Source organism: Urocampus carinirostris, chromosome 7 (assembly GCF_059441175.1).
Source record: "Urocampus carinirostris isolate Australia breed hairy pipefish chromosome 7, RoL_Ucar_1.0, whole genome shotgun sequence".
Lineage (NCBI taxonomy): Eukaryota > Metazoa > Chordata > Actinopteri > Syngnathiformes > Syngnathidae > Urocampus > Urocampus carinirostris.
This window is the reverse complement of record NC_142355.1, coordinates 38,081,682-38,095,533: the sequence shown is the minus strand read 5'-3', so window position 1 is coordinate 38,095,533 and position 13,852 is coordinate 38,081,682. Positions and strand designations below refer to the sequence as shown.

At 39.7% G+C, this 13,852-nt stretch overlaps 1 protein-coding gene across 3 annotated transcripts in view; it reads right to left on the bottom strand.

The window, feature by feature from the left end:
- Positions 1–13,852, bottom strand: part of brsk2a (BR serine/threonine kinase 2a) — a 297,291-nt gene that overhangs the window by 43,972 nt on the left and 239,467 nt on the right. For all 3 annotated transcript variants that reach the window (XM_088340887.1, XM_088340889.1, XM_088340888.1), the window contains exons 9-12: positions 7,984–8,015; positions 6,521–6,685; positions 3,520–3,617; positions 948–1,098 (exon numbers count right to left, since the gene is read on the bottom strand). In XM_088340887.1, the coding sequence (XP_088197013.1) occupies positions 948–1,098; positions 3,520–3,617; positions 6,521–6,685; positions 7,984–8,015 (446 nt within the window). The remainder of the gene's footprint in view (positions 1–947; positions 1,099–3,519; positions 3,618–6,520; positions 6,686–7,983; positions 8,016–13,852) is intronic.

Sequence of the window (13,852 nt, the reverse complement as noted above, 5' to 3'; positions counted from 1 at the left end):
AGAAGGCAAAATTATTTAGTGCCTTACTCTATCTGTAGACACTCAGCACAGTAATACTTTACACACTTATTCTTTTGAATAAAAGCATCAATTATAAAAAAAAAAGTCCATGCAACAAGAAAAAAAATACCGGATGGCCCAAATTACTGTTCCTCACCAATTATATTTTTTAGGGCTGAGGTATGCGCAAAATCGGAATCCTTAGTCTCACTATCGCTCCCTGTCATTAAGGAAGAGAATTACATGCCTCACCTGAATCTGCAGACACTCAGCACGGTAATACATTACAAACTCATTGTATTAATAATATTGATGATAAAATTCATTCATATTTATGTTTGAATTGTCCAACTGCGTTTTAATGCAGCTAAAAGCAGTCAACGTTAATGCTCCTGTTAGTGGCTGGTCCCTCACGTTGTATTTTTGAAATAGTTTGCGTTGATGCCGTTAACTCATTTCAACACTGCTTTTAACCAAAAAAATTAACACACATACAAGGAGGAAAAAGGACTTCGGCCATAGTTAGCAACCTTTTCATCTCAGCTTCGTTCAACCTGAAAGCTTGCCTGTGGTCTGTTTGCTCTTAAGTGATTATAAATAAAAAGAAACACTTGAAAAAAAGTACTCTGCACTTAATCAGATGCGCCACATCACATGCCTGCCAAGGCGAAAATGGAAGGAAGGAACCAATTGCATATACGTCACCCACTCATCTCAAGCGCTGACATTACAACTAAACCCAAGAACAGAATACTTACAACACACACACAAAGGTAGAAAATCAATATTAGAACGGAACTGGGCACTTGGCCCATGGGTGTAAATCCAGCCCACGGATTTACTTGGACACAATCCACCTGCTCCATTCGGTTTCTCGTGTCAGATCCAAATGACCCTGTGGAGGCCTCTAACCTTAAACGCAAGTAAAAATGGAAGATGAGACGTACCGCTGGCTGTGTTGTGTCATGTCGATGGCTCTCCTGGCCGGCACCGGCGACCCTCCGTCTGTGACACTGAGGACCTCCATGGACTTCCTCTCCGGTCTCCGTTTGGCGTGTCGGTTCAGCATTGGAGAGTCGACGCGTTTCTTCGGAGGATCTGCGAGACAAAAAGTAACTTTCCTGCATGTCTATTCGAGCACAGCATAGGCCATTGTGAATGAGTAGTCATTTTTACTTCATGTGTATGATCGGGCAGCTTACTTTGAATGAATTAAAGGTCAAACGAACATGAACGAACATACATGTTGTAACCATCTACGGCAGTGGACCGCAACAACCGGCCGTGGACTGAAACCGAGTTGCACGAAAAGAAAACAAAACCATATTAATTTGTGTACAAGGCACCTCAATGTTTGTGTGCTTGTCATACACAAGGTTTTACTGTCTATAAATATTACTGGACACATTTGCACAATTTTGGATGCAACGGGAATCAAACCCAGATTACTGCAGCAACTGCGCCGAACTTTAACCACCAGATCACCAGGGATGCACATGACCTGGGAAAAGGCTTTCGATGTAATCTCACGATTAAACTATTTTACTCATGGCACCACATTGTTCAATACATGGGGCCATGATTAAAATCATTTATTGACAACTACAATACCAAAACAAAATTTGCAAGTTATTTATTTAAAGTCCTTTAAAGGCCGAATCATTATCAGGGACACCAAAGAGTTTTTTTCACCCTTGCAGAGCATTTGTTCATTTATTTACATCTTTTAGGACAGTACCGTGACTAAAAATAGTGCGATAATGAGATAAAACCTTATGCAATCTACATCCCCAGTGGACTATTGATTACATAGTTGAATTAGGCTTATTATTATTATCATTACTATTATATTACTAATATTAATGGGATGGACTGCGAGAATAGCAGATCAATACATCATGATAAATTTATCTACATTAGACCGGTAAAGGAAAGGTTGGGGACGACAGATCTACTGTGCTCAAAAACAAAAGTAGGTATGTGGTAATTTTATTCTGTTTTTAATATTCGACACCTGCAAAGGAGATCGCATAGGATGCCTGCTCGCTATTTTGAGTATTATCAAACAATTTGTTCTATAATGAACAGTTTAAATCATGTCATTATCAGCCAATCATGTTACGGTTTGGTGATTCCCACACCCTTAAAGGTGGATCTGCTTTTGTAACCAAAGAGATTATTTTAAAAAGGGCTTTTAGAGGAGATTGGAATCACTTATCGAAGGGTTGGCTTCTCTCCCTGTTCTCTTTGCAACTTAAAAATCCATGTCTCATCTGCCTTCTTTGAACTTTTAAGTATGTTTACAAGCAGGCAATAGTCCAATTTCAATCGGACTGAATAAAGCTATGCACAGAAATGTGATTATGATCTTCGTCCAACCGCAAGAAGTCAGATTGAAATGGTGTGGTTAGTCTTTCAGTTGTCGATTCCTAATGCATGTATACCCATTCGAATGACCTGAATTCCCTATCTGGTACCAGCTGGCTGAGATGGCAAGCTGTGCTGTTGCCGTCATAGACTTCTTGACACATTTCACGTTATCTATGTTTTTTATTGATGTTGACAATGTTTTGTGTATGGCAACCCAATGCAACATCTATTGCAACTTGTTTAGTCCCTTCTCAAGGTTTTTGAGTTTTTGATTGCTTGCATGTCAGTTTCAGATAAGGAGATGGTGTATTTGTGGCCTGTGCAGTCCTTTGACATTTTAAGATTAAGGGCTATACGAATAAATGTGACTTGACTTGACATCTCTCTTTGTTGGTGTCACATAAGACTGTGGACTTGTAGTATGGAGGGGAATTATACAGTAACATCTGCTTGTTTGCTAAACAAGCATCACATGTATTAATTGATTTCTTAGGGACATTTCTAATTTATTTTTTCCCCTCATGGCAAAAATGCCACAGGTTAACCCATCCATATTTAGTGTGAGAAAATGCTTCTGGCAAGACATGTATGAGCTCCACTTGTGACAGTACTTCATTGATTATGGTAAGTGACTCGTAAGAAATCATCCTTCATTTAATGTCAAAAGTGAAATGCAGACTTCCTTGCAAATGTCATGTAAAGGAGATTATTCGTTTGTCACTAGGCATGTAAACGGTTCATTAGGATTGGTCCAAAAATCATCTTTTTATCCTGATTTCAGTCAGACTTTTCCCTGCAATTAAACATAGTGAATGTAATGGATTGAAGCAGAAAATATCATTATGGGGCTTCTCTAAAGTAATGTGCAAAAATAATTATTTACAAGTTGTTTCATTTTAAAAACAGAACAACTACAAGAAGCCAATCTAATTTATTTAGAGTCAAAGAGTAAAAGATGGTATGCTGGGAGATTTCAAACGTTAACGCAAAGCAATGATCTGCTATTGACAAGGTTCAAAAACAACTCAAAATGAAATATTGCAGGGTAAATATCTTGAATAAAATAGTTACTTTGGGAGTTTCCCTGTCCTTAATACTGAATACAGACTGCTCGGTTGTATTTTCCTTGTCTGGTTTTCAGAGTCTTACCGATCTCATTGCGCGGGGGAAGGTTCTGGTCCTCTTGACTTGGGTACCGCTCTTTACGGTCCAACAGCAAGAAGTAGATCATCTTTTCTTGGGTGTCACTGCACAACAAGGGGACATTAAATAATACTAGCAGGCCAAGTAGTAAAAATGTAAATGTTGTCACAGCCGTAGGGCGAGGCAATATAGCCCAAAAATAAAATGAAAGCTTTATTAGTAAGTCAGAGTAAATACTATTTTAAAGTATAAACCATACACAATACAATTTGACTTTACAAATCATGTGCAAAATGTTCAGACAACAATAACTGATTTGAAATCAGTTTCAACATAAAGTTACATAAATCACATACTCCAGCAGCTCCCGTGTTATTTTCGATTGTTCTCGATTGTTTGTTCTCAGCTCAGGGATGCTGCTGGAAATGTGAATTTCCCTTCGGGGATGAACAAAGTATCTATCTATCTATCTATCTATCTATCTATCTATCTATCTATTTTAAATTGAAGATTTTTAATTACAAAAATATTGGAAAGTGTATGATTAAGTTCCCAATGTCGTATCAATAGTGCACATGGAATTGGAAAGTGGCAATTAGGTATGAAAAATTATATACAGATATACCTGAAATAAACAGAGGAAAAATCAACACATTGCAAAGAATGGAGAGATTCTAAGGCAGGGGTCTCCAACTTGTTTTAGGCCGATAGCAATTTTTTTATCATAAATAGCGCAAAGGGCACCCTGTTTTATATGACTTTCTAAATTAGCAACTTGGCCAGATAGCTTGCTAAAAAGCTAAAATGGTAGCTTGATTGTTTGCTATAAAAGTAAACAGTTAAGAGTAGAAAGCCATCTAAATAGCCAGTTAGAAAGCTAAAAACAAAACTAGATAGCTTGATAACTAGCAAACAATGTAAAATGTTAGCTAGATAACATACAAAAATGTAAAAGCCAGATAGATAGCTTGCTAAATAGCTAAAACTGTGAGAAAATGCCTAGCTATAAAGCTAAAAAGGGAGCCAGATAGCTAGCTAAAAAAGTGCACATTTTTTGATCATTAGCTTTGTAAAACGCATACATTTGAATTTAGTTCGTTGTATTTCCTGTAAAATAAATCGATCAAAAGATGAATAAAAACATTTGTTTAATACAGAAATATATGGCATTCTATTCTCTGAAATAATTGAGAGTGTGTGTGAATGGGTAAGTGTGAAGCACATTGTAAAGCGCTTTGGGAGGTCTTCATCGACTTGAAAAGCGATATATAAATGCAGGCCATTTACCATTTGAATACTTTTTTGTGTCTGTGAAGCTATTGAACTGGATTTTTTTAAATTTCTAAAATAACAACATATTACTATGTTCTTATCATGTTATAACCAGGTTAATGATTAAAAGATAGATAAAACATAATTTTAATAGAACAACAAAATGACCCAGCTGTTTCAGAAAGGCACCGCGGGCACCTCAACTCTCCTTTTGGGCACCCTGCTGCCCGGGGGCAGCACGTTGGAGACCCCTTTTCTTAGGTGTCCAATGCAACGAATGGTAAAGTCAAAGATCTTTTTTTGCCTCAGGGCCTTTTCTTAATTTTCAACCCATGTTTGGCCTTTAATAATACAAGCAGACTGAAGAGCAGCAGGAGGCAAAAAGAAAAAGACCCGCGCTTAAGGCTCAAATGAAGCACACACTTGAAATACAAAATTGCTCAGTCGGCCCCAATTACAGCATTTTCTTTGGGAATTGTGTGGGGAAAAAAATATGTTTATTTTTATTTTTATTGTGTTATTAGCTTGTATTGACGTCTAGCAAAGAATTTAGTTAATTAAGTGGTATGAATTCAATAAATCAATAACTAGTTATTCTGTAAGCAACAGATGGAAATTGTTAGTGCTTAATAAAATGTGAAAATTAAGCTTCCCAAGCGCATTTTGGATAAAGATATAAGGCAATTATTTTTTTCATCAAAACCCACACACCGACCATTCATGTTTCATCAGCTTTTGTCCAACGAAGGTGTCTGGCACCCCTTTGACTCGAAGAGCCATGAATGCAAAATATTTGTATTTTTTGTTTTTGCGACACTGAATATTTTAAGACAAAATTCAACTAAACCGCTACACCCACTATCCAGAAAAAAGCTACCTCTTCAGCACATTTATTTCTCTGTGACGTTTAATGATTTGATCAAATCTATAAAATAATAATGCCAGAGCTTGTGTCCCATATTAAAAAATACAGTATACCACAATTTATCTCCAAATAAATTATTTAAGATTGCTGAGGCTCATTTTTGACCAGCATTTTTGTCATAAATAATGCTTTCAAAACAAGGTGCGAGCAGAGTTCTTTTGAAAAAATGTCGCAAAATACTGTAAACGAGAACCATACGGATCTATTTACCTTCATCTATGTAACGTGGTCACATGTATAAAAAAAACAGATGTATTCATTAAAAGAGCAATACCTGGCGCAGAGGACACTGGGCGAGAGAGAGAGAGAGAGAGAGAAAGAGAGAGAAAGAGAGAGAGAGAAAAAGAGAGAGAGAAAGAGAGAGAGAGAAAGAGAGAGAAAGAGAGAAAGAGAAAGAGAGAGAGAGAGAGCTATGTGTGCAAGGAGCCGCCCACCACCACCGCTGACCAAATCAAATATATCTGCGTGCTTGTCTGGCATTTTTGTTTTTTTTACAGTTTGTTCTGTGGGTTTTCATACTAAAGTGACTCAACAGCGAACTTGTCTAATGAGCTTTCATGTACAGGACTCTATAAAGACGGGGTCTGTTGGTGTAACACAGTGACTGTAAACTGTAGTTGGGACGTTTCCCTACAATGTCTGGACCAAACTAAAGTGTCACTTTGGCTTATCAAATACTAAAGTCTGAACAGAGAAGGCTAGCACGCACCATAGTTTTGTGTTGAGACAGATATACTCATGAAAAGAGACATACCTGGCTCTTGGGCCATATGTTCCTAGGGTGTAGGATAACAAAGGGTGCACACTCACTCGTCCGAGAGGAGATCCTTCAGCAGTTTGTTTTTGTCCCGGAAGCAGCCTAGCGAGTGCATGCTGTCAAGGACGTCCGGGTCGATGTCGTCCGCTGATGGGAGGCTGCGTATGGTCACCTTCCGTGGCACAGGTTGTTCGGGCTCTGGCTCATTCTTCCCCCCTCTGAAGAGACAAAGTGGGCCTAGATGGAACTTCTTGAAAATGTCCTTAAATATTGCACTGCTTTGACATTAGCAAAATCCTTTTTCCTAGTGTTTTCCGGACAATAAGTGCACCCAAAAGCCCCAAATTTGCCAGATATATAAAAGTGTGCCTTATAATCCAGTGCGGCGTATACGTGGACAAAATTGGAAATACATTTTCATAGCTGTGCAATCATTGATCAATTGATACATTTTATCATCGACTAAATTGCATAACAATGTTGGCAACGGCAATCGAATTAGACGGCAATGGTCAGAGCACAGAGCGTTAGGTTGTTCACAATTAACAAACATTGGACGCCTTGATCAAGCCGGTGAAAGCGCTGCATCCTATCCACTAGACCACCAGGGATACAGAAGACAAACTATATTTAGTCACAGTACCAGATATGTAAGATAAATGAGCAAACATAAAATGATTAAAAATCCCGTTGCAAAGAATTTAAATGATTCAGTTAAACATATTTTCTGCTTTTTATGTTATTATTATTTTTTTTTATGAAAACATTACCTGAATTTGGGAACTTTGCTGTTAGATTTAACCTTTATTACAGAATAGAGCTAAAGCTAGTTCAAACTTCGGCAAAACATGTCAGTGCCATGTTTTCATTTTGTATTTTGGAATTCAGGTTCTAAGGGATATAAATAAGAAAAATACCTCCCCATAAAAGTGTTAAATGACAGTAATATGTAGCTTGCATTTGCAGTTGCATGAAAATCTTCCCATTACCACTGGAAAACGCTGCCTTATTTTCTATTGCCCATAATAAAAGTCCAAAATTGATATGCAATCATTGCACTAATACATATTTTCATAGTGCTTGGGCGCGACCCTTAGGGGACAATGACACATTATTGGACAATGTCATACAAATTAATGCCAGAGGCCATGAAACACAAGGGAAGACAAAATGCAATGGCAAAGCCACCAAATGCAGTGTCATTGTCACTTTTAAGCAAAATTGTTTAAAATAATGGCAACAATTCCAAGCACTTCACCCAAAAGTCAAGCACTTCATAATCCTTGAAAACACAGCCATAAATTCCAAGCATTTTCAAGGAATGAACCTCGAACATAAAGTCAAAGAGTCAAATGAGAAAAATACTACAAACAATTATTTTGGTATGGTTGATTATGTTTCATATTTTACTGTATTTTCCCTCAATTGTTGCAAGTTGTGTCTCAATTGTCGCACTATGGCAACTCTCAGGACACCTTGCTGAACAGCAGAGTAGTTAACATTAGACAATACTTACATGTACCATGTGTGCTTCTGGATCTGTTCTAGCTGCAAAACAGAAAAGAAGAGAAGACAGCAGGTGAGTACTTGACGTGCTATGGCTTTTGCTCAGAATAAGCCTGAAATTGCATTGTTTTCTCAACATCCAAACAAAATCATGTGGCTGGATAAATAAGGAAAGAAAGTAGAATAGAGGTGAATGCTGAATGGCCTCAATAAGTTCAAAGCACTAAGAGAAATGCAATTGGGGTGTATAAATGATGATTGAAATGCGCAAAGATAAAATGAGTCCCTCAGATATTAATAGGGAAGAATGAAAAATAAAAGCGTGAGCGAGGGAGTGGACGCGCTGGCATGTTGAAGTGCGAAAAAGATGATCAGCCTGAGATATAAACAAAATAGTATCTCCTTCATACACTTGGACCAGCCCTGCAGGTCTGAAGGGAATCTCCACTTCTCATTTTCGGTGCAGCTCACACAAAATGTTTCCCGTCACCAAATTAATTCGCTTGCTTTTATTCAGGTCAACGGGAGGATGAGGCCGTCAAAGGGCGACAAAAGCAGATGTCTGCCTAAAAGACTACGGGATCAATGTTTCTTCCGGGACTTGCATTTGCTGCTGATGAAGCACATATAGCAGCTTTAATTACAGTGGTACCACTACACAAAATGTTAATTTATTCCAGGATCATGCTCGTAGCTCGAATTGCTCGTGTAACGAATATGAAAGCATTAAAATCGAATTGGCCCGTTCCTAACCTCACCGAGGAATCAAAAGTTGCCTAAATAGCTGTAAAACACATCTTCACTAAAAACATAATCAAATAGTAATCAAACATACAAATACGGTAATAAAAATAAGTTGATAGTAACCAAATGAAATGTGAGGTCATTATGAGTCGCCGTAACGAAGGTGTGGTGCGGGAAGCGGGGGGTGCAGGAAGAGTGACAGCAGATAAGCACTTACTGTACACTTAGTTACTGTAACGTTAAATTTTAACGTGAACACACAATTTTTTTACAGCACACTATTTTTATTTGTTATTCCCCGTTTCAGTTTTCATTCATCACTTTCTTTTGCCCTTTTTGCTGGACTTGCAGCGCTATCACTTTCTACAGATATTTTAAAATGAGGTAATCCAAGGAGATTTGTCCCTTTCTCCCCTTCAAAATGTATGTAAATATGTATTGCAAGTGTCATTAGAGGTGCCGCATGACCGATTGCCACTTTTTCTGTAGGTTTTTTCCCCCCAACTTCCTTTCACTCAGCCAGCATGTCTCTAATCTCTGTTGTAGACGCCAGCTTCTCTGGTTTGTCACCCCTCTTTGCAACAGGAATGTAGCCTCAGTCAGAAATTATTGCAGCAAAGCAATGCTTACATTTTTCTTTGACTTAGTGATCGGCACTCGCAACTTCCTGGTTGTACTACACTCACACGAACACCAAACTTGTGTTTCTTTATTAATTCTTGCTTTGTTTTAATGGTCATTATTTTCCTTATCTTTCTCAAACACTTAATGGTTTCCCTTTCCGGAAGGAGATGCTATAAAATGCAATTAAAGGGATGTGGTCAAAATGAACTTCAGGCAATGAAAATATCTCACCTCTCATAGAAATTCACCGTTTTGAATTCAGAAAGGGTGACCAATGTGAATTGTGTTAATACAAAAGCAGAAAGTGTTTAGAAGGAAGGAAGAGGTGTAAGTGAGATTTCGTAGGGGATTAACTAGCGTTTGAGGCGCTGCCTTTCACTTGGGTGGGAGTAGTAGGCTGGTGAGCCGTGCAACTATTACACTAAATGCGTGTAAGCCGGGGAAGATAAAGCAGTTTTTAACCAATTAGGGTGGAGAATTGTCAACTGCAGTATATACGTCATGATACATAGATTTGATCATAAACAAAGTTGAAGAATGCTAATTGCTAAGATTGATTTTTGCAGTTCATGGAATGCATACATCTAGAACTAAACGCCAACACACCTTAATGATTCATATGGTGAAATTGTCTTTTTAATTTCTTGACTTGGGATCTACATGACGACGTTACAATAGCAACTAGAGTGTGTTGCAGTTAGAAGGCGTGAAGTTGCCAAGGAGGGTTATTGCACAAAAGTGGTATAAACATATACAGGCTGACTGATAAAACTCAGCCTGAACTAGTCCGGCAGGCACATTTTGGCGTATTTGGTTGCGCGTTAGCAAATTTTAGTTTTTTTTTTTCTAATTTTAGTTTAAAACACGAAAAGACAGTAGAAGTTGTATCCAGTTGTATCTCTGGGTTTAAGCTTAGCCTCATTGTTAGCCTGGTCAGAAGCAGGCTAAATTTAACCCGCGACTGACTTGAGACTAAATTCAGACAAGATAATAAATATAACATTATTTTGTTGGGTTGTACCGCAGGGGTCTTAAACGTGGTGCCCACGGAACTAGGGTGCCCCTTAAGGACAGCTGAGGTCCGAACTGACTTGCTCTGAAAATCGCTGACCAATGCTGAAACATTGTAATTTTCAAGTAAAGTAAATGTTTTAGTGGTGGAATAAGTCTATTCAACCCTAGATAATGGTATTAACATAGTAAACACATACGTTTGTTTAGAAATGGATATCACACTGGGCGGCACGGCACCCGAGTGGTGAGCACGTCCGCGGCACAGTTCTGAAGTTGTGCGTTCAAATCCAGCTTCCAGCATTCCTGAGCGGAGTTTCATGTACTCCCCATGCTTGCGTGCGTTTCTTCCAGGCACTCCGCTTTCTTCCCACATTCAAAAAACATGCATTTCATGATGATTGGCCAGTCCAAATTGTCCCTAGGTGTGAATTAACGAGTGACTTGTCTGTCTCTGCCCACAGCCCGAAGATAGATGGGATGTGCTCCAGCACCCCCGCAACTTTACTGAGGATAAGCGGAGCAGATAATGGAAGGATGGATATCAAACTGGGTGCCCTTTGTGCTAATTAGTGACAAAAAGTTTATCTTGAAAAGGGTTGGAGACCCCTGGTCTACCAGAACATACTATAGTATATAGCAGTATATCCTCTGCACCCTTCACACTATCTGCGAAACACAGGTACACTACAGGTGCGGAATCAGGTGCTTGAAGAGAGGTGCATGCACCAACCCAACCGAGCTAATGCCAATGCGAGATCACGAGCTGTGAACGGTTTCGCGTGGCAGTCTCTGGGACTGCTCGTAGACTGGATTTTCTTTTGTAAAGTGAGCAAGATTTTTGTTGAAAACCCCCAAAACTTATAGAAATGTGTTTTGATATCTTCGTGTGTAGAGGTCCTCTTATAAAGAGATACTACTGTACTTCTATACATTCGGTTTTGTGTATTCATGACTCTGCTATTTGGCGGGAGAACACCTTTGCTTCTGTTTCAAGTGAAACCAGCGGTGGAGGCATTAGGCAGGTTTGTCTTTTGGAAGATAAAAGTAGGAATGTGAGCGACTCTCCCCCACTTTTATGGAATAGCTTTAGACTCGGAGGCAAAATCACACGGGGAGTGAACGAGATGTATTTTGATTCAGTCAGCGGATGTAAAAGTGTCCATCGCCATATATTTTTCACTTTCAAAGATGGCTATAGACATTCAAGAACCAATTCTGCAGTACCTGGAAGTAAAAATTAAAAACCTAAACCTGCAACTGTGCATATTGCTGGGTCTAAAGAACCTACTTATAAACAGTTTTTAAAACCAAATATCTTAAAACTTGATGATATGATTGATTGATTAATTATTGCTCCAGCGAGGGTCGGGGGGTCCCGTTCCTGTGCGTTGAGCCGACCAGATGAACCAGGTTTTTCCAATGCTGGCAGTCTTGTGCCAGCTGTTCTGCATCCTCTACAGCAACTCCGTATTGTTGGAGGTCGCCCGCAACGTCGTCGAGCCATCGAGTGCGGGGTTTCCCTCGTGGTCGTCTCCAGCCTGCGGCCTTTGGGTCAAACTGGAGAATGGCTCCTGTCGGATGGTCTGGTGGTAGACGAAGGACATGGCCAAACCAGCGGGTGCGGCGTTGTGCGACCAAGGAAGATGCTCGGGGCTGGCACGTGCGGGCTATGAGCTCTTTATTGGAGACTCGCTGGGGCCACCTGATGTTCTCGATGGTTCTGAGAGCCCTGCTATCAAAACCGTCAATTCTTGTGGCCAGGGTGTCGTTCACGGGCCATGTTTCTGAGCCATAAAGCAGGATAGAGAGTATGGCGAGGTTGTAAATGCGGAACTTCGTCTTGCGTGCGATGGTCTGGTGCCGCCAGAGTGGTTTCCAGAGAGACTGCAGAGCAGATGCTGCCAGGGCTCTTCTGCGGAGAATCTCTGGTTTTAGGTCCCCATTGTCTGTCACCATGGACCCCAGATACACAAAGCTCTTGACAGGCTCTACGATGTCGCTACCAATTTGGATGGGAGGTGGATCTGGTCCATCACCGACATACATGAACTTGGTTTTCGTCCAACTCACTTAAAGGCCAAGCCGCGCTGCCTCTTTGCTGTAAATGCCCAGAGCGTCTCTCAGCTGGCTGTAGGAATTTCTGAGCACGATGGTGTCGTCAGCATACTCCAGGTCAGTCAGGTGGTAGTTGCCGAAAGACACTCCGGGGATGCGCGCACTAACCCTGAACATCAGATGGTCGATGATGCAATTAAAAAGGTCGGGAGCAGCCACGCAGCCTTGACGAACGCCACTGGAGATAGTAAACCAGTCGGAGTCAATGCCGTTGATACGGACACAGCTCTCTGCGTTGCTGTAGAGCAGCTTGAACAGGGCTATGATCTTGGATGGTGCTCCGAGAGCTTGGAGGATGTTCCACAGTGAAGAGTGGCAGACGGTGTCAAAGGCGGCCTTCAGATCAATGAATCCGATATACAGATGGCGATCTATAAAACTTAAATATCTTATTATTTGTATGCAAAACAAAAAAGCATGAACAACTAACAAATATTTAACAGTTGTTTCTTTATGGAGCAGGCACTCCTCATCATGTGAAAAATGAATGGGTTGCATGGCATTTCTATTGACTTTCTTGATATGTGACATTATTTTAACAATCCTGCATTAAACTGTACATGTAGGCTATATGTATTGTCATTTCAGTCAACTCTCTTTACTCTATAAAACGGTCATTTTATAGCCAGGTGATTTGTTGTTATGCCAATTAAGAATGCTTTTTAAATGGCCATAAGAGCTTTGATGAATATGTAGCTTATATCTGTTTTTGACATGGTATTATGAAGTTTTTGATATCAGTAATATAGTAATTATTGTAGGGCTGCACGATTTCTGTAATTTCTCAGATTAGAACTGCAATTTCGATGTGATTTTCGAGTATTACAAAAAACAAAACTAGCTCAGACTTTTTGGGGTACTTAATCACTATGACATGCTTTAAACCTTAAGAAAACAGCGCCCTGTTCTGGTAAGATGTGTTAGGATTGCTGTCTGCTCACACGTGCTGCTTGCAATTTTTGCCTCGGCTTTATTGGCAAGTGCACATGATTCTTGCCTCTGATTGGCTGGCGCCGCTAAAACCCAGAAGGTGACAATTCTGGTTGGCCAAACACTATCACTCAAATAACACTAACACAGAAGGAACAATAAATTCTTGGAAAAAAACACAGTGTCTTGCGATTACACAATAGCACTACGTTACATCGCAATATTGGTTATATTTTGGTTAAACGTGCAACACTAATATGGGTCCAATTTCAATTCATCTGTTCCTTCATCAAAGAGAGACGTTTGTTCCATATGAGGATAGACACACCCTCCTGGGCAAGTCCACAGCAACTCCTTGAGACGCACTCTAGTTGCTATTCTAACGTTGGTATGTAGATTCGTGTGCAAAGAAATAAAAGATACATGGTCACCAAATAAATCAATAGAGTGTG